This window comes from Lathamus discolor, chromosome 12 (genome assembly GCF_037157495.1).
Source record: "Lathamus discolor isolate bLatDis1 chromosome 12, bLatDis1.hap1, whole genome shotgun sequence".
NCBI lineage: Eukaryota > Metazoa > Chordata > Aves > Psittaciformes > Psittacidae > Lathamus > Lathamus discolor.
Window position 1 is genome coordinate 11,203,857 of NC_088895.1, and position 23,221 is coordinate 11,227,077.

The 23,221-nt window shown below is 48.8% G+C and overlaps 2 protein-coding genes, 1 long non-coding RNA gene and 5 other non-coding genes across 8 annotated transcripts; 6 read left to right on the forward strand and 2 right to left on the reverse strand.

Annotated features, from left to right (window-relative positions):
* Nucleotides 1-70: 70 nt before the first annotated feature.
* On the forward strand, nucleotides 71-15,739 carry DHX37 (DEAH-box helicase 37). Its single transcript, XM_065693162.1, has 27 exons — nucleotides 71-176; nucleotides 817-986; nucleotides 2,180-2,292; nucleotides 3,005-3,326; nucleotides 3,970-4,118; nucleotides 4,700-4,792; nucleotides 4,938-5,034; nucleotides 5,125-5,238; nucleotides 5,584-5,685; nucleotides 6,184-6,298; nucleotides 6,657-6,752; nucleotides 7,158-7,234; nucleotides 7,829-7,967; nucleotides 8,206-8,282; nucleotides 8,839-9,071; nucleotides 9,507-9,618; nucleotides 10,203-10,309; nucleotides 10,710-10,898; nucleotides 11,008-11,132; nucleotides 11,403-11,519; nucleotides 11,642-11,814; nucleotides 12,200-12,314; nucleotides 12,727-12,864; nucleotides 13,213-13,307; nucleotides 13,738-13,811; nucleotides 14,661-14,758; nucleotides 15,348-15,739. Exons 1-27 carry the CDS (start codon nucleotides 71-73, stop codon nucleotides 15,428-15,430), a joined length of 3,429 nt encoding a protein of 1,142 aa, XP_065549234.1. The 3' UTR covers nucleotides 15,431-15,739.
* A 1,000-nt stretch (nucleotides 15,740-16,739) lies between these two features.
* TRNAA-UGC (transfer RNA alanine (anticodon UGC)) lies at nucleotides 16,740-16,811 on the reverse strand. The gene has a single exon. It is a non-coding gene; the product is annotated as a tRNA-Ala (tRNA).
* A 182-nt stretch (nucleotides 16,812-16,993) lies between these two features.
* TRNAD-GUC (transfer RNA aspartic acid (anticodon GUC)) lies at nucleotides 16,994-17,065 on the forward strand. Its single transcript has one exon. It is a non-coding gene; the product is annotated as a tRNA-Asp (tRNA).
* A 331-nt stretch (nucleotides 17,066-17,396) lies between these two features.
* On the forward strand, nucleotides 17,397-17,469 carry TRNAF-GAA (transfer RNA phenylalanine (anticodon GAA)). The gene has a single exon. It is a non-coding gene; the product is annotated as a tRNA-Phe (tRNA).
* A 193-nt stretch (nucleotides 17,470-17,662) lies between these two features.
* Nucleotides 17,663-17,734, forward strand: TRNAD-GUC (transfer RNA aspartic acid (anticodon GUC)). Its single transcript has one exon. It is a non-coding gene; the product is annotated as a tRNA-Asp (tRNA).
* A 234-nt stretch (nucleotides 17,735-17,968) lies between these two features.
* On the forward strand, nucleotides 17,969-18,040 carry TRNAA-UGC (transfer RNA alanine (anticodon UGC)). The gene has a single exon. It is a non-coding gene; the product is annotated as a tRNA-Ala (tRNA).
* A 17-nt stretch (nucleotides 18,041-18,057) lies between these two features.
* Nucleotides 18,058-20,665, reverse strand: LOC136020975 (uncharacterized). Its single transcript, XR_010615620.1, has 3 exons — nucleotides 20,147-20,665; nucleotides 19,399-19,707; nucleotides 18,058-19,032 (listed from the first exon to the last, which is right to left on the reverse strand). It is a non-coding gene; the product is annotated as an uncharacterized LOC136020975 (long non-coding RNA).
* UBB (ubiquitin B) lies at nucleotides 20,382-21,973 on the forward strand. Its single transcript, XM_065692669.1, has 2 exons — nucleotides 20,382-20,490; nucleotides 20,971-21,973. Exon 2 carries the CDS (start codon nucleotides 20,977-20,979, stop codon nucleotides 21,892-21,894), a length of 918 nt encoding a protein of 305 aa, XP_065548741.1. The 5' UTR covers nucleotides 20,382-20,490; nucleotides 20,971-20,976; the 3' UTR covers nucleotides 21,895-21,973.
* The last annotated feature ends 1,248 nt before the right edge of the window (nucleotides 21,974-23,221 follow it).

Below are 23,221 nucleotides of genomic sequence, written 5' to 3' on the forward strand. Positions count from 1 at the left end.
GGGACGGCGCCTGACGGCGGAAGGAGCGCCGCTGGCCCGCACGTGTGGCGCCGGAGCCGCCGCCGCCGCCATGGGCCGGGCGCGCCGCCGGCACAACTGGAAGGCGCGGGCGCAGCCGGGCACGGCGCAGCCCCCGCCCGCCGCCGGGCCGCCGGAGCCGCCGCTGGAGCTGGGAGGTGCGGTGGAGCCCGGCCCGGCGCCCCGCGGCCTGCGCGCTGCGTCCGTTACTGCGGGCCGGGGCTGCGAGCGGCGCTGGGCTGAGATGAGAGTTAGCGTCGTGTCTGCGCGGCAGTGCTGGTGTGCTGCGGGAAGGGAGTTCAGAGCCTCGTGCGGGGCCCTGTAGCTCTACTGAAGCGGCTCCTGCATCTCAGCAAGTCGTCGTCAGAGCGATTAAGAATACTCTTGGGTTTAGCGTTTGCGTTCTCAGATACCGCTTGTAAAGCCCCACATTCGTTATACCGCTGACATCATGCAGACGTTAACAACAGAAGGTTTTAGTATTAAAAATTACTTCTGGCGCCCCGAGACACTCACGTCCCAGGTGCTCTGCCTGTGGGCAAAAAGGCAAAAGTTTTGTAGTACTGTTGCGTGTGCCAATGAAAATTACCCTCACGACTTCAGGAAGCACCTAAGAGGAGAACTAGAGGCTCCCTTTTACGGGCTTTCTACCCTTACTGTTGAGAAGGGCTTTATTTTTGGCTGGGGGTGAGGGTGGTGTTTGTTTCAAAGTGCTACATCTGGCCTGGTTTGCGGTAAGCCTGTTGTGCTGCAAATAACTCGCCTGGCACCAGTGGGTGATCGAATGTGTGTTTTCAGATGAAGTAACGCTGAAGGGAATCGATGAAAGCAACGCCCTGGTCCTGCCAGCAAAGAAAGCAAAGAAGAAAAAAGAGGCCAGTGTTGTGCAACAGCAGAAGAAGCCCCTGAGCAAGAAACAGAAGAAACACCTGCAGAAAATTTTAGAGCAGAAAGAAAAGAAGAAACAGGTACGGTGCTGCTTGCGGGGGACTCCAGCTTTGTGCCCTCTGGCCAGGTGATAGTATGTGGAAATGGTCCATGTCAGTGAGCAGCTCTGGAGGTTTCCCTTGTGCTGTGACACTGGCAGTGACAGTATGGCGTATGTGATGTGATTGCAGGGCTGGTGTGAAAAGCCAGAGGTGGGGTGACCGCTCTGCAGTGCCAGCAAGAGCTTTCTGGGACGTGAACTATCAGAGGTGCCTCAAGGACATGCAGGGGCTGAAGCTCAGGAGTTACAAGTGTCAGCCATTCATTTCCTGGGTGTTTTGGCGAAGACATGGCACCAGCCATGGACTTTTGAGGGCAGGTTTGGAGCAAGCTGCTCCAGTGGAGGGTGTCTCTGCCCATGACAGGAGATTGGAACCGGATGAGCTTTAAGTTCCCTTCCAACCCAAACCCATCTGGGATTCTATGGTACGATTCCATGAACTGTAATGGGGATTCGCCTCCCTCTCAGTGGTTCACATGTTCCAGGAATACCTCATTTCTGGGTCCTGGTTCCCCTTCTCTCTTTGACCCTGACCAAATAGACAAGTGTTATGAAGTACATCGCTAGCAGGGTAAATGAAGTTGTACTTTAAAAGCATTCTGTGAAACAGGTTGCATGAGAAGCTTTGTTCTGTTGCAAAATGCAAAGCTTGATGCACCCTTAGCTCTTCTGGTGCTTCTGAGATGTGTCTCTCCAGCTCTAGTATATTTCCTTTATGCAGACAGAGCTTGTCTGTCTTTGCAAAAGCTTTCCAGGGAAAATTCCTGTTTGTTTTAGCATCTGAAAAATGGCTTTAACAAACAAACTCTGCTTTTGGAGGTGGTTTAAGACTGCAGCCAGCTCCTGCCAGCACTGCGTCCCATGTGAGGGAGTTCAAGGGAGCCTTCCACTGCTCCTGCCCGTGCTCCAGCATTTTAGTCCAAGTCCGTTTTCTTTGCTGCTGTTTGAAGGGTGCAGCTGAGCTGTTCACTGCAGTGGTGAAGGGTCAAGCCTGTGTTTCCAGTGCAGGACTGAAATCCTCATCAGGGAGGACTGACCATGTAGCAACAGAAATACCTGTACAACCTCACAGTGAGGTTTGCCAGAGCAGAGCCTTTAAAACTCAAGCACAGATCTGGAAATAATTTTTTGGTGAAAATAAGCACTGATTTTGATTGTTTTTTCCCCAAATAGCGAGCTGAGTTGCTGAGCAAGCTGAATGAGGTCCAAGCTTCTGAGGCAGAAATGAAACTGCTGTTCACTACTTCCAGACTGGGTACTGGGAAGCGCATGTATCAGACCAAAAGGTAAAGTGTTCTTTGGAAAGAGCCATTCTTGCTTATTGCTGTGGTTGAAAACTTTGCAACCTTCTTACCTTTCCTTTTTTGCTGGGTTTATTTCCTTGCTGCACACAGGTTCTTCAAAAGGGATGGAGTTAGACAATTTTCTGTGTTTATCTGGTAATATGGTTGCTATTGATTGTCATCCTTTTAACTTGGTCTTCCCTTTCATAAGGGATGAGCTGGGTAGCAATTACATCTCCGTACTCTTATAAATGAGGCTAAACTACCTAACTGGTGGATAAACTTTTTTGTTGTATTGGAAAGTATTGAGTGCTGCAGCGCTTAGTTACTGGATTTAGCAAGAGCTGCATTTTGGCAGAAGTTGAAATAAATTAAACTACAGAGATGTCTTCTGAAGAAATGAATAAATGTCAGTATAAAGCATGCTTAGATGTGAATCCAGCTGTTGGGTCAGCCAAGGCTTTGCCTAGCAGAGCTGCGAGAAACTCAGGAGTAGGGATCCTTGGAGGACGGGGTTCTCCTCTCAGGGTAATGTCTTCATGTGCTGCGCTGCACCCGAGGTGTAGAAGTTTTGCCTGTTGAGTGAAATGTGGGTTGAGGCTCAGGCAGTGACTTTTGATGATGTGCCTTGTCTGGTTTGTGTCGAAGACATGCCCTGCTTGAGGTCCTGGAGAAGTTTGGCTGAAACGTAGCTCGTGTTGGTGTTTTGTTCTAGGATAATGCAGGAGCCAAGCACTGTTGAACCTGGAAAGATCAGGAGCGTCAGTGGTGCATACAAGAGAAGACACAGCTCAGAGTCAGAGCCTGAGGAAGAGCCCAGTAGCTCTGACGAGGAGAAGGAAGAGCACAAACCAGGAATAGAGAAGCCCTCAGCCAGTGATCTGAACACTGCTGAAAAGCCGGAGGAAGGCATGAAGGTGGCAGAGATGAGCCAGCAGCCGGCTGGTCCTAGTGTGCCGGTTCACCAGCCAGCCTCCAGCAAACTGCCTTGCAAGCCTGCGGTTTTCATTCCGGTGGACAGGTCTCCTGAGATTCAGGTAGGGCTCTGTGAACAGCGAGGTGTTGGAAGTTACAGAGCTTCCCACCAGATTAGGTCACTGCAGATGCTGCAGCACTGTCTTCTGTCTCTTGCTAATGCAGCGTGGCAGTAGTGTGCAGTTAGGGTGCTCATTCTGGCAGGTTGTACATGTTCATCTGAGCTTTAAGCCTGTCTAATCTAGCAGGAGGAAAACTAGTTTTGTTTTAGGATGTAAGCGTTTGTCTCTAGTTTTAAATGTAGAATTCATTAGCAGGCTTTTAGTGTTCTTCACTGGAAGATCTTGTAAAGTCACTGTCAGCTCTCCATTACGCTGTATCATGGCTGGATAATTTTGTTCCGTTTGGTGTAGGTAGGGCGTTCTGTAGGAAAGGGAAGAGCGCTGCATGTGTCTGAGCAGGTGAGACAGAGTTTTGCCTTGAAGTGCTATATTAATAAACTCAAGGGACTCTGAAGGTTCACAGATGAAGTGCAGGGCTTGCCAGCTGCTTTCTGGGAAGCTGTTCTGATGGCTCTGGTTCTTGCTGGTGTGGTGTTAACTGGTTTAGAGCTTTTCCAGCCACAAAGCCTGTACAATTCCTTCTTGTGGGTTTTAGAATCAGAGGAAGGTAACAGTTCCCAGTCCTGTGGTTTATATTATTTAGGAAGCAAGACTGAAGCTTCCGATTCTTGCTGAAGAGCAAGTCATCATGGAAGCCATTAATGAGAATCCCATTGTGATCATCTGTGGAGAGACGGGAAGCGGTAAAACCACACAAGTCCCTCAGTTTCTCTATGAAGCTGGCTACGCCAGGTATGGATCTTCTTTTATATGCGAGCTCAATTCTGATTTTGATTCTTTTTTCTTCTGATATGGCTGAACTGAACCTGGTCTGTGCAGTGGTAGTGGCTGTGTTGAATGGGCTTCTAAAAAGTCTGAAGGGAATTAGACTGACTTGCAACAGCTTCCCCACATAAGCAGTCGTTGAAACCTCTAAGCTTGGGCACCTCATAAAATGCTTCTTGCAAGTTGCATCAAGGTGCATCCAGCTTCTGTGCTGCTGCTGCCCCAGCCTGAGTGTCTTCTGAAATGAGCCCTGTTGCCAGAGGGATGTCCAGGAAGACCAGAGTTCAGTGAGCTGGAATTAGAGAGACAGCATTTGGGGAAAAAACTTCCTGTTTAAAAACTTCCAAAAGTTGAAAAAACTTCCAAAATAAATAGGAGGGTGATCCCAAAGCTTCCTTTCTGTTTTTTTCTTGTAACTATAAATGACTTGAGTGATGCTTCTTAATTTAGAGCAATCGTGCAGAAATCCTGTTGTCATCTTCTGAGTTTTCCTCTCTTTAAAGCAAGCAGCCAAACAACCCCTTCTTTTCTTTCCTTCCTCCTTTTAGTTCAGATGGTGCCATTGGGATCACCGAGCCTCGACGTGTGGCTGCAGTGTCCATGTCCCAGCGAGTCGCTAAGGAAATGAACTTGTCAAACAGGTGAGGAGGAAAGCTGAGACCTTGCTAGGAAGGTAACGCTGAGATGCTCTGTGTATGTCGTACACTCAAATCTTGCACATTGGTCATTGAATTTTCTGTTTCTCTCCATGCTTTTTCTTGTGGCTACCCTGGTATTTCCTCATAGAGTGGTTTCATATCAAATCCGATATGAAGGCAATGTTACAGATGAAACACAAATCAAGTTCATGACAGATGGTGTGCTGCTGAAAGAAATTCAGAAGGTAAGTTCTTGCCTTCTGCTTATCAAAAGGAAAGTATTTTGTACAGCTGGAAGAGAGGCTTCATGTGGTGAAATCGATCTCTCTTCTCAGGACTTTCTGCTTTCAAAGTACAAAGTTGTTATTATTGATGAAGCTCATGAGAGGAGTATGTACACAGACATCTTGATAGGCCTCTTGTCTCGCATCGTGCCTCTTCGGGAGAAGGTAAGAGAAGCAGTACTTCTGTATTGGACACATATGTGCTGGGGAAGGGAATGTTGGACATGAAGAGGCTTTGTGCGAGGAGGGATTCTGTGGTGAGGAAGTTAATAGAAATCTGATGGAAACCGTGAAATAACACTCATAACATCGGGGTTTCATGTATGTTAAGATGCATTGCATTTGAAGCTGTGTGTCCTGTCGCTTGACATGGTGCCTTTTTTGTCTTAGACTTTGAGTGCTTTGGTGCAGGAACTTGTATCCAGCCCCACTTAAAGCTCTGTGTGTGTGTGCTGTAGTTTACCCACCGCATGCTTTCAGGCACGGAGTAACATGTTTGTGTCCCTGCAGAAAGGGCTGCCACTGAAGCTGATCATCATGTCAGCCACCCTTCGTGTTGAAGATTTCACTGATAACAAGAAGCTGTTTTCTGTTAAACCTCCTGTTATTCAGGTATTGTCCTTCTCACTGGGGTCTCCATCAGCCCAGTGGCTGAAATAAAGGGAGGGCTTCATTGATAAGGCCAGTTAAAAACTAGGGGCAGTCTGATCTTTCCGGCTGGGCCTGAAGTCTTTCAGATATCAACTCGAAAATAGTTATTTTCTTTAGACCATTGTTTCTTTGGGGACTCAGTGTTTTTCTTCCCACCTTTATCAGGAAACTTCCCCAGCAGAATCTGATTAGCTTGAAAACTGTACGTAACACTTCAGCAGAACAAGAAAACCTCAATTTGAGTTGATCTGAAAGAACAGTTATAGCTTCTGGCTTGGTTTTGCAGTGTTTAGGGTATACAACAGTGGTCACTTCTGTGGGTCTGTTGTATTGTAGATTACCAAATTCAGGAGCTGGACAGAAATACAGGGTGAGCTTTTCTAGTTCTCCGGAGAATGCTGTAATGGTTGTGCTGGGGTTACAACAGCGAGTAATCCTTTGCTTGTATTCCCTCCCTAGGTAGATGCAAGGCAATTCCCTGTAACTGTTCATTTTAACAAGAAAACCCCCTTGGATGACTACAGTGGGGAGTGCTTCAGAAAGGTGTGTAAAATCCACCGGATGTTGCCCTCAGGTAAGGTCACTGCTGAGAACCTCTCAAGTACTGTACACTTCACGTGTCTATAAAGTTTTCTGGGTTGTTTTTGTTGGGTTTGTGTTTTGTTTTGGGGTGAGGGTTTTTGTAACTTGGACATGGAACTACAGTGGTGTATTCTTTTACCTAGGCTTTTCATGTGAAAATTACCTTTCAGTTAAATCATGGTTACATTCATGTGCTTCTCGAGGGAGCAGCAGAAGACAGATGCAGTCTAATACCCTGTTCCTCCATGTTACTTTGCAGTATATTCAACCTGTCTTATCAAGAGCAAGATCTGAAGCTTTCCAAGGTGAAATACCTGTGTTGAGGTTGACAGTGATCTCTTCTCTTGCAGGTGGGATTTTGGTGTTTTTAACAGGCCAGGCAGAAGTACACTCTCTCTGTAGAAGGCTAAGGAAAGCCTTTCCATTCCAGAAAAACAACACTGCAGGTAATGCTGTAGAATAAAGGACTGTTAGGCTCCAGGATTCACTGATTTCTTCAGTTGCTCTGTTGGTTGTGAATTAAAGCAGGAACACTGCTGCCTGTTGGTGGCTATTTTATTTCAGGCTAATGGAATTTCCCAAGATGACTAGAAAGTCAAATCCTAATATAGCTCAGCTAATCGTGTCCTAAACCTCAAGGCATACAGCTGCGGTATGGTTCCTAAATGGAATTAAGATGTTAACCTTTTGTGCCATCCCTGTACCCTCTGCCTTCAATGTGACTATTCACTTATTTCACACTGTGACACTTTTTGCATCCCCAGAAAGATGGGAGTGGGACCGGACTCTTGCCACTGTGTATTCTGAGAGGAAAGCATGCTCAGCTAACAGTAGTTCCACTGGTTTTGCAGGAGGAGATGATGACAAAGAAGACTCAGTGGAAGAAATGAGAAAATTCAAGAAATCAAGGAAGCAGAAGAAAGTCATGGTAATGTGTTGGGTAGAATTCCTCCCAGAGACAGGAGGGAGCAGGTATTTCCCTGCCAAACAGCACTACTGCATAGCTGTGTTTCTCACCAGGCTGTTTTAGGCTTGCACGGAGCCTTGTAGCCTACGTATGTCCCCTCAGGAAATCCAGTAATGCTGCCGACACTGATCACTGCTGCATTATGAGCAGCAGAGTGCTAAAATGTGGCCCTGGATATTGCAGGCAGGAGATTTTGGTTGAGTATTGACCATTAAAACTTTAATGGAGGGAGTTCCAGACTTGCTGGCTCCAGGGCTGCTCCTCATCTCGCTGTTATCCAGCGACTGATGCATCTGTCAAGGTGTCAAGGATGAAGGGTTGGCTTCCACCCAAGTCCTACATGCGCTTTGTTAGCCAGAGATCTTGATGTTCTAGATACACTGTCCACTGACATTGGAACCTCAGCCTTAAAATACAAATGAAAACTCTCAATACCTCTGTCACCTTCAGGTCAACAAATGTTTGGAGTAAGTGCTCAGCTTTCAAAGCAATGAAAAGTGCTGTTTGTGTCCCCCTTTTAAAATGCTCCGTGGTCATCTTTCCTCTCTTTCTCAGGTGCTCCCCAAAATTGATCTGGACAATTACTCTGTTGTACCAGTGGACGAAGGAGATGAAGACAGAGACACTGAAACTGATGATGATATGGCAGGGTCTGATATTGACCTGGATTTAGGAGATGGAGACTCGGAAGAAGGTTTGGCACTTACTGAAATCAGAATTCCGTATCTCCTATCACCTGTGGAATGTGCAACATAGGCTGGTTGGCCTTTGCTGACCTGTGTCATTGAAAAGCTATGAAGATTTTCCAGCTTCGGCTTTGTACCAAGTATTTTACTGGTTTCAGCTGAAGTGGTGTTTGTGGAGACATTGTAGGGATTAAGCCTGGAAGTTGTTGACTTACTGTGTACTTAACAATACTGGTTTCTTCATAGATGAGAAATCTGATTCGTCTCTTCCACTCTATGTGCTCCCACTCTATTCTTTGCTAGCACCAGAGAAACAAGCAAAGGTAAGAATTTGTTGTCATAATGAGTAAATGATCCTTATAGATATGTGTGACTGTTGTCTAAAGTCACATACGCTTTGTGAGTTACAGTGTGCATCTTGGACTGCCATCATTGGGCAGACTTGAATGTCCCAGTGGTGAGTTGGGATGGGATCGGAACTGGCCTTGCTTGGGCTGGGATCTCCTTTATGTGCCAGTTCAGCAGGTTGGGAGAGATAAAGAGTGACAGTCCTGCAGCATGGTAAAATGAGTCCAAATTAGATCCCATTGCCAACAGGCAGTTACTCTTACATTTCCTCTTGGGCTTTGGAGTATGTCTAAATACATCTCCACACTGGTGTCTGCACCACCTGGAGGCCCTGTAGGTGTTTCTGAGGGGTTAACTGAGCTGGATAGAGCGCTCCAGAGCTGGAGGCAAAGTGTTAAGTCTTTGGTCTCGCTCTTGGGTTTCACCTGCAATGCCATATGCTTGATCATCCCTTTGCAACCCATCCAGGTTGACTGCCTGTCTCTTTCTGTTGTTGGCAGTGCATTTCACGTGCCCATCTGTTTCTTCTAGGTATTCAGACCTCCTCCTCCTGGCACAAGACTGTGCGTTGTAGCCACCAACGTGGCTGAAACATCTCTTACCATCCCAGGCATCAAATACGTGGTTGATTGTGGAAAGGTCAAGAAGCGTTTCTATGACAAAATTACTGGGGTTTCATCTTTCAGAATCACTTGGATATCTCAGGCTTCAGCCAACCAGCGGGCGGGCCGGGCTGGCCGGACGGAGCCAGGGCACTGTTACAGGTTAGCTGCCTGCTGGGGAGAGGGTTAGGAGGAGCAAACAGCCCAATGAGTGTCAATGTGAATTGGATGGCTTCCCTCGTTCTGCTACCCCTTTCACAAGGACCTAGTGGTGCTTGAAACCTGTTGGTTTTGTCTGCTCTTCATTCAAATAGGAGAGGTGAAGCCAAACGTGGACTGTCACTGGTGATGTTGGTTTGACAGTTTGGCTGCTTGGGGGCCTTTCTTTTGCTGAAAACTCGTTGTGGTGGCCAAAACGGCATGGATCCCACTCCAAGCCAAGTCACCTTTTTGTGAATAATGCAGTATGCCCCAAGGATGGAAATTATTACGTGGTTATCTAAATAGCACCCACAGCTGCCTGTTTTATAAATCCCTTGCATATCTTTTGAGATAAGATTTGTTCTAAGTCTCTAAGCAGCATTTCTGGTTCACTAGGTTATACTCCTCAGCAGTCTTCATGGACTTTGAGAAATTTTCCGCTCCGGAAATAACAAAGCGACCGGTAGAAGACTTGATTCTGCAAATGAAGGCATTAAATATAGAAAAGGTGAGGTGTAAATTTGCTTTGTACTACGGGGCTCATTAAAGTGGCTGCCCCTTGGAGCCAGAGTCACAAAATGTCTGTTATCGTCGTCGCTTGAGGCTGTGCCTTGCTTTAGAAATTAGGATGCTGGGACTTGATTTTAGTAGTGTGAATCATAGAAGCTTGTATGAATTCTACCAGGCCTTAACAGATGTGTTTGTCCAGGTCATAAGAGCTTTCTTATATTTTTAGTAGCAAAAAAGCCCTGTCCAAACAGGGGTTGTGTTTTGGAGATACTTGAGCCCTCTCAGAAAGCACAATACTTGTTAGACCTTAAAGCAGCCCACCCTAGGCGGTGCCTGGAGTCAGTGGCAGCTCAGGGTGACGCTGGTATTCCTGTTTCCTAATGTTTTTGTTCCAAGCATTTCCTCCCATTATATGTCCTTTCCTCTTGCTCCTGGCAAGCATCCTAACTGTTTTTATTTGGTGTGTATCCAGAGGGAAGGGTTCTGTTCCCTCCCAGGACTTCTTACTGCATTCAGACTCTGTTCCTCAGTGGGAGCTGTGTCAGTGATGTACTGAGAAGTCTTTTCCCTCTCTGTCCATAGGTAATCAACTTCCCGTTCCCAACACCACCTCCAACAGAAGCACTTGCAGCAGCTGAGGAGTTGCTGATAGCCCTGGGTGCCTTGAAGGAACCCCCTATGACAGGAAGGTAACGTGTGGTCCCCCACGAATTCCCTCTTAGTGCTGCTGCACAGACTCCACTATCAAGTCAGTGGCACTGCTGTCCTCCCACCAGTTTTCCATCCCAGCCATGCATTTGAGGATGTGCTTGCAGAAACTGGCAGCATTTTAACAGACTCAGGTTTACCTTTGTGTGTTTTATTGGTCCCTGGGTGTGTTTGGGCACAGAAAGACTGTGCTAGCAGTGTGCCATTCAGGGCAAGTGGGAGCTGCATGAGGAAGAGGAATCTTTCCCCCAGCCTTTGGGACCAGCACGTAACAAAATCAGAGAAAACACATGAAATGAATGGGGCTTCTAAAACCAGAAACACAAACTCATTCTAATGCAGAAGTCACTACATTACATCACTTTTCTCTTCCTCCCCCAGGCTGAAGCAGCAGCTGGCAGCAAAGCTGAGTTGCCCTATTAGTCCCCTGGGGAGAATAATGGCCACTTTTCCTGTTGCCCCCCGCTATGCAAAGATGCTGGCATTGAGCAGGCAGCACGACTGCTTGCCCTACACCATCACCATAGTGTCTGCAATGACTGTGCGGGAGCTTTTTGAGGAGTTAGACAGGTGAGTGAGTTCACCTGACATCACTTGTCACAGCTGATGTCTCTCTTACGTTGAAGCCCTTCTGCACCTAAGCACAATGTTCATTTATGCTGTTTTGTGTTTCTTTTAGGCCATCAGTAAGTGAGGAGGAGGCAGCGGAGCTGAAGGGGAAGAAAGCCAGGTTTTTACAGATGCAAAGGATCTGGGCTGGGCAGGGGCCCATGCAAAAGCTCGGAGACCTGATGGTGATGTTAGGTATTGCAGACAGTGATTTCCCTGTACTGTTAACTGCCGTTCTGTCCTCCTCCCTCTTAGCTTTATACAAGCAAAGGCAGCCTCAGGCTGCAGGACTGAGCCCAGCAGTACATACTCTAGGCTGTTCTCTGGGCATTCTGCCAGTGTCCCAGGCTAATGACAAATGGGAACTGCGATGTGCATGTGTTGACTATGACACCACTGTCCCACAGTTGGTTTCCTTTGGAGAACTGATTGTCTAAGTAATTTCTCCCGCTGACTTCACTTCAGGAGCAGTGGGGGCCTGTGAGTATGCTGGATGCACCCGGAAATTCTGTGAAGAAAATGGGCTCCGATACAAAGCCATGCTGGAAACCCGGCGCTTGAGAGGGCAGCTGACCACAGCAGGTAAGGGGGTTTGAGAGGAGCTGCCTTGTTTATTCTCTTTCAAGGGGTGACAAATCAACGGGCTGTTTGTTGCAACCTTTAGTTTGCTATTGAGTCTTAACTCTTCTTTTCCTCCCCCACAGTGAATTCAGTCTGCACTGGTGCTGGTCTCTTTGTTGATCCAAAAATGAAGCCTCCAACAGAAGCTCAAGCAACTTACTTGAGACAGATCGTGCTGGCAGGGCTAGGGGATCATGTTGCCCGAAGGGTTCAGGCAGAAGAGCTCCTGGATGACAAATGGAAAAATGCCTATAAGGTAAACAGCTTGAATTGACTGAATTCCTCTTCCCCTGTGTGGTAGAAAGACTCTCCTGGGCTTATGGCTGGATACAGCAATGGGGCTGCATGTGCTGGCTTTCTGCAACCGCTCCTCATGGAATCTATGTTTCCAGTGTTGCAATTTCCCGGTCCTCAGGTAGGAATTGTTATAGAGCCAAGAATTAGCATTAGTCCGACACGCAAAGTGCTTGATGTCTCCTGAGAAGGTGATGTGGAAAATGATGGGGTTATTAAAATCCTCCATCACTTAAGGAAACCATATAAAGGTACATCTAAGAGAGATTAAAATTGGATGCAATCAAGAGATTGGATTGCCAGTAACTCATCTTACTCTGCTTCAATCTTCTTGTGCTTTCTTAAAGACTGCTCTGCTGGAAGACCCCGTGTTCATCCACCCAAGCTCAGTCCTCTTCAAAGAACTCCCAGAGTTCGTGGTGTATCAGGAAATTGTTGAGACTACAAAGCTGTATATGAAAGGTGAGGCTGCTGCAGTCCCTGCTTGTTCTGCAGGTGTGGGGAGGAATTCAGGAGTGCCTTAGGCAGAATGTTTCCCTTGAAGCATTCGACTTACACAGTGGTCGTGCCTCTGGGGATTTGGATCTTTATGCTTTCTAGGTCTGGAGCAGGGGATAAATTGGCCTGGTTTATTCTTTGTCCAGCAGAATTGGCTGGAGCAAAGCTCAGCTTCTGAAATAGCTGCCCTGCTCCAGCCCTGTCAGCAATAGCTCCCTATTGCTGGTGTCTGAACAAGAACAATAAAGGGTTGACTTGAAAAATGAGATACAAGTGAATGTGTGGAGATGAGATTCTGCAATACACTGTATTCACTCAGTGAGTGGTGGCCCTTGGCAGCAAGCCTGCATTCAGGTGTGTGTTTTCTCTTCCTAAGGTGTGTCTGCAGTTGAACCTGAGTGGATTCCAGCCCTGTTGCCTCCATACTGCCACTTCGGGAAGCCTCTGGAAAATCCTCCTCCATCTTACTGCCCTGAAACAGGCCGAGTTCGGTGTCACAGACCAAGTGTCTTTCGTAAGTGCTTTGTGTCATTCAGTAGTTCTATATAGTATACACAGTTATTGTAATGCTGCTTTTAACAAGACTGTCAGCAGACCAGAAAGGTCAAGCTCAGTTTGGACTGGTCAGAGAGCTTAACCATGGTTTGAGTAGCTCCATGGCATTTGTAGCATCTAAATATCAGCATCTCCCCATTGGTATGGACATTTTGTGCCCATCTGCCTCCCCTGTGAGGGAGCAGTGCTGGCTGGGTGGTGACAGTAGTCTTCCAACTTCTCTTAAGCACCTTTGTTGCACGTCTCCCTTGGCAATGGACCCTCCTTTTTGAGCATTTAAGGGACTCAGTGTGATCCTTCTTTCCAGACCGAGTCAGCTGGGAGCTCCCTGCTGTGGAAGTCGATTACCCAGAAGGTATCGATCGCTACAAATACTTTGCCAGGTTCCTGCTTGAAGGGAAGGTAAGGATGTTCCAGCTGCTTCCTTGATGTAATCAGTAGCCCAGTTTTTGGAGATAACCCTTTGTGTGCATGCCCATTCCTCATAACTTGCTGGTGGCTGCAGGAGTTCGGTGCAGTTGTGGAATGGGGAAGATATCCTTAAAATATAAAGCAGCATGAAAATCATCATCTGGGTGAAAGAGACTCGCAAATTTAAGTCCTGGTTTTCAGAGGAAAAAAGCTATAGCTCATGTCTTTGTCCATTCTGAGGCCCAAGGGTCATCTAGCAAGCCAGTCAGGACAAGATTTGTATGGTGGCATGGACGGGAGAGAGATGGTAATAGAGAATATGGGATGGATGTCTGTAGTTGTACAAGTTCATTAACGGTTGTTTCCACAGAACAATTAATTTACCTTGTTCATTATGTACTTGTTACAACGAATCTTCCAGGTTATTAAGAAGTTGAAATCTTACAGCCAGTGTCTGCTTTCCAGTCCCCTCATAATGCTGAAGACATGGGCCAAGTAAGTTGTTAAGCTTGGCTCCTCCAAAGACTTTTAACTTCCTTTAAAATGAAAGCAAATGAATGCTGGGAGGGGTGTCCTCGATAGGGATCTTGGCTGCAGCTGCAGGAGAGGAAAATGAGTTTTCTTACCAAGAAAAACTATGTCTTAAGAGAACTGGGTGGTTGTGAGGGCAGTGTGGAAGCGCACACACAACCTGCTGGTCACACTGACCTCTGCGGGCTGCTTCATGCACATAGATTGCTCACACAGTAAGAAACTGATGGGCATGACTGCTTTCCTTGCTTTTCTTTGTGCTTTGGCCCATTACATTGGGTTTATCTCTTTCCAGAGACATGTTTCCAACAGACCATGTTTTTCTTGATGACATTTACAGAACTATGAGCCTCGAAAGAACTGTCAGCTATTGTTTCCCTTATGTCCCCTGGTGTGCTCTCTTCCTTACAAAAATGAGCTTTCTCTGAGTTGTGACGGGGCTGAGAGATGCAAAGCTTGGGAAAGGCTTTCTTCAAAGTGACTCATCTCATCCAAGGGTCCTACAATTGCAAAGTTATTCCCTAGTGTAGTCAGTTCAGAGTGCAGCATGGGACCTGTCGGTACCTTTTTCTCCCCCATGTGCTATGCAGCTGCATGCTGCCAGCAAGAAGAGCAACCTGCTGCTCTATTTAACAACAGGAAGTTGTAGTAGGGGGAATAAACTTATTTCTAGTGAATTTTGTGTTTCTGCATCTATATTCAGCCCTTTAAAACCACTAGGAGTATGAATTCAGAAAGGTAAGCTGAATGCTGGAATACTTCGCTGAACTGTGCTAATGAACTTTGTTGTAATGCACTGTGTTATTTTGGTAGACTTCAGCCCAGGACAGAAGCCCTCCTGCAGGCTCTAGTGGCAGAAAACTGTGATAATTATGATGCTTTACTGGCTGCATGGAAGAAAAATCCTAAATGTAAGTGTTCTGCTTGCTTAATTATTGGTCATAATCAGTGCAGGGTTTGTAGTGCCACCAACACTGTTGAATTGTAACTAAAAATGGATGATTTCACTTGATAAACTCCAAATATTTGCTGTTTTCTTACCAGAATCAGCAATGCCAAGTGTCATGGTTCTGGTGAAGAACTGGAGTTGCTTGTACTTTAGAAAGCAACATTTATTTGTATTTTAAGATGATTTTTTCCCTGTAGTTCCAACCACAGTTAAAGTGTTTGGTTTGTGCTTCTGAAAAATCACACTCTGATGGTACTGGCAGTGGGTGCAGGGAAAGGTTCTTCCAGGTAAAATGGATTTTGTTCAGTTTTAGGGTACAGATTGTGAGAGTTCTTCATGGAAGCAGCAGCGAAGCGATGCGGTGATGGCTTTCACAGTCATTCTCCCACACTTGACACTTCTATATCTGCGAGCAGGTCCCCAAGCTGCAGCAGTGGTGGAAGGCTGGTTCTTGCTGTCAGCCTGTGATGCTGCAGGACTTTGTCTTTCCAGCAGAACCACTCCAGTCCCTGACTCCACAGCCATGTAATTGCTCCCTTCTCTCATTCCAGATTTGCTTGCAGCCTATCGTCAGTGGATCCCCGAAGCCATGCATGATGATTTAGCCAAGAAGTGGCCACCGGTAGCACAGTGAAGTGTCTGACTTCTTCACGGACTCCTCTCCAAGATGTTTTGGGAGCTTGGGTTTCCTTGGAAATCTGCCAACACAGATGGGCTTGCTCACTGTTAGCAGTAGCTTTCTGTAAACTGAGTGTTGGTCTGGTTTTCTAGGAAGCCCTCTGTGTTTCCAGAAGCCCTACCAGTGGTTTTGCTGGTATTTTGTAATATTAATGTTTGGATAATTTTATCCATTGCATTTTACAGATTGTTTTTTTTTTTATCTGAAGCTTCTCTTTGGACTATATTAGTCACATGGACTATAATAAATGTGTATAGTTCTTGGGCTGGATGGAAGAAATGTTTTCAATGCCGGATACTGCAATAAGGGGCATTCCAGACCTTGGCAGTGACAGCAGATCCAGCTCTAGGCTGAACCTTTGGTCCTCGTGGTGGGTTGACCTTGCCCAGCCCCTCAGCCTCACGCAGTCCCTGTCCCTTCTGTGTGACAGGAAGCACAAAAGTGAGAAGACTCGTGGGTAGAGATGAAGATGGTGTAATTAGTGAAGACGAAGAATCCCAGTGATGTCGAGGCGCTCAGCACCTCCTACACGCTGTCCCCCTCCAGCATCTTGTCCACCCACGGCCACCTCACAGAGGGGAAAAGAGAAAGCCTTGACATTGTGCAAGCACTGCTCAGCAACAGCCCGAACACCCGTGTGTTATCAACACTGTTAGTTGCAAATCCAAAACACCGCAGCAAGGGGCTGCTCTGATGAAGTCCCAGTGTGCTCCTAATACTTTTCCTGCTTCTCGAGGAGTTTGCAATGAATCCAGAGTCTCCATTAATCTTGCTTTCAGTAATATTGGTTTCAAATCTCTCCTCATCCCTGGGTTGCTGCTGCAAGCACTTGTATTTCCTGGTGCCTTTGCTGTGCCACATGCTCTGGGAAGCTGGGACATCTGCCCCTATGTTCTGGAGGAAGCTGGTAAAACCCAACCCCAGAAGGGGCTGGATGTGTGCTCCCACTACTCCCATGCACTTCAGACCAGGACACAAGGGTTAAAAATGCCTAATGGTGATGAAAGCAACTTTCATTTTTGAGCAAGAAGGAGAATAGCCTGGTACAGCTGGGTGTTTATCATGTAAGTGTTGCAATGGGGTAGTGTTTAGCAGCAACCAGAGGCACGGGGGTGCTGTGAGCTCCTGACTGGGCTCCTTTAGCACGAATTGCAGCTGTGCTTATGGGAAGGAAGAAAGAAAAGGACAACACGGAGCCTGTTAACGACTGATGACTCCTTTGGGTAAACGGGATGAAAGGAAACGAAAACCACAACAAAACAAGTGGAGATGCCGGGGATTGAACCCGGGGCCTCATACATGCAAAGCATGCGCTCTACCACTGAGCTACATCCCCTCGGTGAACAGTTATTTCCCGCACAGGAATACATACACGGGGCCGCCGCACGTAGGGCCCAGCGGGACCACCGCTCCGCTCCTCTCAGCCCCGTACCAAGCTCCAGCGCCGTTAGGGCAGGGCCGGGGCTGGCGGCGGCCGTGTCCTTATAGTGCAAGGCCTGAAAGGAGCTCCCGTGCCCGTCCTCGTTAGTATAGTGGTGAGTATCCCCGCCTGTCACGCGGGAGACCGGGGTTCGATTCCCCGACGGGGAGGTCTCTTCGTTTTGTCTCCGCGCTTGGAACCGCGGGGCCTGCAGGCGAGTGGCCGCGCCGCACCCAGCAGCGGGCTCTGTACGGCCGCAGGGCCGCTTTTTATGCAGGTGAAGGGGAGCGCGGTCCGCCGCTCCTCCCAGGTGCGTTCCGAGCGCCCCGCTGCCACCGCTGCCGGTGGGGTCCCGTCCCCGCGCTGCGGGGTGTGAAGCCGTGCGGTGGAAGCGGTGGGCAGCGGCTGGGCCCACGGGCATCACCATCACCTGTTGCCACGGTAACACCACGGGTGCGCTGGGCGGGGTCCTATCCGCGGCCAGCGGGCGGCTGTGTGCCCGCCGAAATAGCTCAGTTGGGAGAGCGTTAGACTGAAGATCTAAAGGTCCCTGGTTCGATCCCGGGTTTCGGCAGAGCTCTTTTTCTCTCATCCCGCCGGTGACAGCGGGTCCTTTTGCTGCCGAGCGGCCCCGGCGAGAGGCTTTTGTGCCGAACACCCCCGCGGGCGCTCACACGTGTGGGGGCATTGCGCAGTAGAATGCGGTTCTCTGCAGGGAGTGCAGCGCGGAGATGGGCCGGCGCGGACAGAACCTGCCCCATGAGCTGTCCTCGTTAGTATAGTGGTAAGTATCCCCGCCTGTCACGCGGGAGACCGGGGTTCGATTCCCCGACGGGGAGGCTGTGGTTTCTTTTTCTGTTTCATTTTCCAATTCCGTGACGGAACTTTCTGACTTCCGGAGAAAAAATAAAACTAACCCACGTCTGTGTGTGCGCGAACGCAGCGCGGTCCCGCACTGCCAACAACTGCCTGAGGTTTACACCCAGCTCCCGTTTTACCCTGCGCGGCAGCGGCGGGAGTGCGGCCCCTCCGCTGGCAAAGCTGGCCGGCAGGAAGAGCAGCAATGCCGTTGTGGGGATGTAGCTCAGCGGTAGAGCGCATGCTTTGCATGTATGAGGTCCCGGGTTCAATCCCCGGCATCTCCACTTTTGCCTGCCTCATTTATTCTCTGTTCTGTCTCTGTATTCTGTTTTACCCGGGATTAAGGTTGCTGCGCCACACGGAACACTAAGCTAGACTATGAACACGCTGCCCAAAAAGCCTGGGTTTTGTCACTTGTTTCTCCTGGAAACACAGTTCCTGTGTTTCTCCAGGTAGTTCATTGCCACACTAAGGCCCTGCAGAGGCAGAGCGGCCCAAAAGGAGAAAGGGCAGCCCCTTGCAGGCTGACCTGGCTCCACTTGAAGCAGGTTGGAGGAGCTCTTGGGAAACAACTGAAACCAAAGCCCATGTAGAGCTTGAAAGAGCTTATATCTACACAGTGCAGTTACCAGCTGCTTTATCTGCCCTGTTCAGTTATCAGAGAGCTGACTAGTGACAAATGTTAAATGACATTTCCTGCCGGAGCAGCTGAAAGGCTCCTTGTGCTATTTATTTACTAGTGTTATTTCTAGTTGTTATTTTGAGCCAAACGTTTGGCTACAGCACTGTTCAATGTGAAGACCCCTGTTGTAACTAGCTCCCTGGGTAGGATCCCTCTGGGCAGCTGTACTTCAGGAATATACCCTGCACATGAATGTGAGAAAAGAGAGGGTTCTTACCCCAGGCATTTTGTAGTTATAGGCACAAAGTAACAGATTTCGGCACAGGAAATCACTATTTGCCAGTGAAATAGGTCATGGTCTGTTAGGACCAACGTCCTATTGTTCACCAAGCTTGTCCTGAAAGCATAGCAAGGGGTACAGAGAGTGCAGGAGAAACACAGAGCAGCTTTGTCCACAGGAAGCCCCTCCCAGCTGGGGAAAGCAGTGCTCTGCAAACCAGCCGTGGGTAGTGGAGGACCCTGTGGCATTCGGGCCCAATGTCTGCCTTTAAACCTGAATACAGCACAAATCTGAACATTTAGGAGAATGCTGCTCCACCATTTGATTCAGGCGTCGGGTACAAACTCACTCAGGATGCTCAATGGCCAGTCACCCTAATGAGATGAAGAACAGTGCTTTATCATCTCAATTTCATCATTACAAAATTCTGTCTTGTCACAACATACACTGCCACCTAACTCTTTTTAGAGCAGTTCTGCATGCTCACTCTGTAACTAAAAGAATAGGCTTATCATCATTATTCTCTTTCAGATAAGAGACCTAAAGCCGAAAGACTATTCCAATCTTCCATGTTTATACAACTCCAACTGCACACAATGAAAACCCCTGAGAAGAAACCAAAATACTTTAGTGGATCTTTTTTTTTCCCCAGCTAACCACCCCGGGTGTTTGAGATTATTATTACTATCGCAACGCTAAGTTTCAATACAAACATAAGGCAGCCAAGGCTGAGCATTCACCTCCTACAAAAGCTCTATGTGTCAGGCAAAGGCAAGTGGGTTTCCCTCAAACCAATCACAAAGCTGTTGCTGGGCCTCCGCTCCCTTCCTACTGGTGTGCAGCGCTGGGTGTCATCTGTGTCGCTTGGAACGCAGCCGTTTTCCTTGGGTGCTGGCAAAGGAAGGATTTTGGGGGTGGATTGAACTGAACATCTCACCAGTCCTGCGAACAAAGCCCGTTTGCGCTCAGCTGTGTGCTTGGATCGCCATGCAGTCCGACTGGGGTGGACCAGGAGCCAACGGAGTGCAAGAGATGTACCAGAAGGTGTTCTGCAAGTGGGAATAGAATAAAAATAGGCATTGTTATTATTATATCTATATTTATGATTGATTTTACCACAGTGGCAAGGCCTTAGTCCTGAATTATAGACTCCATTCTGTCCTAGATACATGCTCCATTTGCACATATACACACACACTGATTCTACCTCAGATGTATCTGCAGCACTTGCACCTCTTTATCCGTCGGGCCTCCTCTGTCCCTCACCCCATCTTTCCCAACCCTGGGCTCCATGGCAGCCCCTCCAGATCATGCTCCTGGGCTGGGAGGGGGGCTCCATGCTCCTCCACTGCTTCTTTCCTTCTAGCATGATCAAACACGCTTCTGGACCGCTTCTAACGCGACTGTTGGGGTTTAAATCCCTACATAAACCGTAATGCTCTGACAAGAAGCTTTAGGTAGGGGGGTGTCCCCCAAACGCAGAAGGACCTGCTCACTGAGGCACCGCAGCCGCCTCCCGCTCCGGGCGCTGGCGGATCCAGGCCAGGTTTTCCTCCGCGCTCCTTCGGGCACGCACTGGCTCCGCCCGCCATTGGGTCCTTTCACCGCTCAAAGCGCTGACTCCTCCGCGCTGCCGGGCCTCGTTTCCCTCCCCCCGTCAGGTAAAGCCGCGGCGAGCACCACAGGAAAAATAGCGCCTGGCGGAGTGATCTGAGCCGCAGAGGCGGGGCCGCAAAGGCTATATAAGGTGGAGGACATGAATGTGTGGCGCAGTTGCAGGTCTGTGAGTCTGGGCTGGTGTTGTGCGGTCAGTTCGGCTTGTGGGTCCCTCGGTGAGTGCTCCGCTCTGCTGCTTCGGGGATAGACGGAGGGTAGAGTCGTTTGCCATGGCGATGGCAGGGTTAGGTGCTGTCTGGGTGTCGGGGCAGGAGGTGCGTGTGTACGTTGAGGGGGAATGGGCTGCGGATGGAGGAGATGGCGGCGTTGGGGCGGGCCGTGTGTGTGTGTGTGTGTTCCGTTACAGCGGCAGCGCCGCGGGCCGGCGGCAATGAGGGCCGGCGGGGGGGGACGACACAAGCTGCTACCGGCAAAATGGCGGCCGCGCAGGCGCAGCGGCCCTTCAAGATGGCGGGCGTCCTGGGCGGGAAGAGGAAGGGGGATGTGGGCGGTTCTGCGCTCTGACGTCACATGACGTGAGGCGGTGACGTTTGCACGTAGGGCGTGGCGTCGCTGAAGGGCGTTCTCCGGGAGCCGAGCAGGGGCTTAGGGCAGGATGGGGACCGGAAACTGAGGTGGAGCTGTTCTCATTGCAGAGAAACATGCAGATCTTCGTGAAGACCCTGACCGGCAAGACCATCACCCTGGAGGTTGAGCCCAGTGACACCATTGAGAACGTGAAGGCCAAGATCCAGGACAAGGAGGGCATCCCCCCTGACCAGCAGAGGTTGATCTTTGCTGGCAAGCAGCTGGAAGATGGGCGCACTCTGTCTGACTACAACATCCAGAAGGAATCCACCCTCCATCTTGTGCTGCGCCTGAGAGGTGGTATGCAGATCTTTGTGAAGACCCTGACCGGCAAGACCATCACCCTGGAGGTTGAGCCCAGTGACACCATTGAGAACGTGAAGGCCAAGATCCAGGACAAGGAAGGCATCCCCCCTGACCAGCAGAGGTTGATCTTCGCTGGCAAGCAGCTGGAAGATGGGCGCACCCTGTCTGACTACAACATCCAGAAGGAATCCACCCTCCATCTTGTGCTGCGCCTGAGAGGTGGTATGCAGATCTTTGTGAAGACCCTGACCGGCAAGACCATCACCCTGGAGGTTGAGCCCAGCGACACCATTGAGAACGTGAAGGCCAAGATCCAGGACAAGGAAGGCATCCCCCCTGACCAGCAGAGGTTGATCTTTGCTGGCAAGCAGCTGGAAGACGGGCGCACCCTGTCTGACTACAACATCCAGAAGGAATCCACCCTTCATCTTGTCCTGCGCCTGAGAGGTGGTATGCAGATCTTTGTGAAGACCCTGACCGGCAAGACCATCACCCTGGAAGTTGAGCCCAGTGACACCATTGAGAACGTGAAGGCCAAGATCCAGGATAAGGAGGGCATCCCCCCTGACCAGCAGAGGTTGATCTTCGCTGGCAAGCAGCTGGAAGATGGGCGCACCCTGTCTGACTACAACATCCAGAAGGAATCCACGCTTCATCTTGTGCTGCGCCTGAGAGGTGGCAACTGAACCTCCTGATTGCTCTTTGTGTTTAAGTAAAAGCTTCTCTGCACTTGTTCATTCCAATAAAGCTGTTGCATCCACAAAAGCTTGTGTGTCAAGTTAGAATTTTAGAATGATTTGGGTTGGAAGGGGTGTTAAGATCATCCATTTCCAACCCCCTGCCATGGTCAGGGATGCCTCACACTAGAACATGTTGCCACACACTGCTGGCTCATGTTCCTTTTCTCATCACCTGACACCCCAGAGTCCTCTTCTGGCCAGGTTGTAGCTGTGTGTGGGATTGTCCCATCCCAGATCTAGGACCTTGCACTTACTGAACTTCGTGAGGTTGGCATTGCCCACCTCTTAAACATGTCATGGCCCTTCTGGATGGCATCCATTGCCTCCAGTGTATCAACCACAGAACTTGGTGATCCTGGCAGCCTTGCTGAGGGCGCACTCAATCCCACTGTCCATGCTGCTGACAAAGATGTTGAACAGCCTCAGTAACCAACACTGACCCCTAAGTTGAGCTGCTTGTTACCCCTTTCCAGTTGGACATTGAGCCATTGAATGTGGCCATCCAGCCAATTCTTTATCCACTGAGTCGTCCATTAAATTGATGTCATTCCAGTTTAAAGACAAGGGTGTTGTGTGCGACAGTATCAAAAGCTTTGCACAAGTCAGATAAATGAAGTCAACTTTTTCCCTGTCAGCTCCGTAGCCCCATCACGGCCATCAAATTGGTCAGGCAGGATTTCCCCTTAGTGAAGCTATGTCAGCTGTCACCAACCTTGGCATGCCTTCCCGGAGAATCTGCTCCAGGATTTTCCAGGACACAGGTGAGTCTGTCATTGGTCTTCCATTTTCTCTTTGAAAATAGGGATTATATTTCACTTTTTCCAGTTGTTGGGAACTTCACCTAACTGCCATGCTTTCTCAAATAGGATGGACATTGACGTAGCAACTTCATTTGCCAGCTGCTTCAGGACTTGAGGATGGATTTCATCAGGCTGCGTGGACCTGTGCACGTTCAGGTTCTTAAGATGGTCTCAAAGCAGATCCTCTCCTACAGTGGGCAATCATGTTAACATATGTAAAAAAATAAGGTCATTAACCAAATCAGCTGTTTAAGAAACCAAAGTTATGTATCTTCTGTGTACAAAAGGCATTGCAAAACAGCCTTACGCAAAGCTTACACAGGCCTGGCAAGCGTAACTAACCCTTCAGCTATCAGTGCTCCTGAGGTTGTGTAAGTGTTCTCAACTTTCTGAGGCAGTGACTGGTGTTCCGTGCCAGTCTGCAGATGTTGCACAGCTGCTGGGTTATGTAAGCATGCGTGTGTAATGTGAAC

Excerpts from the sequence above, each read along its gene's own strand:
- DHX37 (XM_065693162.1), top strand. The coding sequence starts at position 71 with ATGGGCCGGGCGCGCCGCCGGCACAACTGGAAGGCGCGGGCGCAGCCG. Across the intron at positions 9,619-10,202 it reads AGGCATTAAATATAGAAAAG|GTAATCAACTTCCCGTTCCC; the intron begins GTGAGGTGTAAA and ends CTCTGTCCATAG. Across the intron at positions 10,310-10,709 it reads GAACCCCCTATGACAGGAAG|GCTGAAGCAGCAGCTGGCAG; the intron begins GTAACGTGTGGT and ends TTCCTCCCCCAG.
- UBB (XM_065692669.1), top strand. The coding sequence starts at position 20,977 with ATGCAGATCTTCGTGAAGACCCTGACCGGCAAGACCATCACCCTGGAG.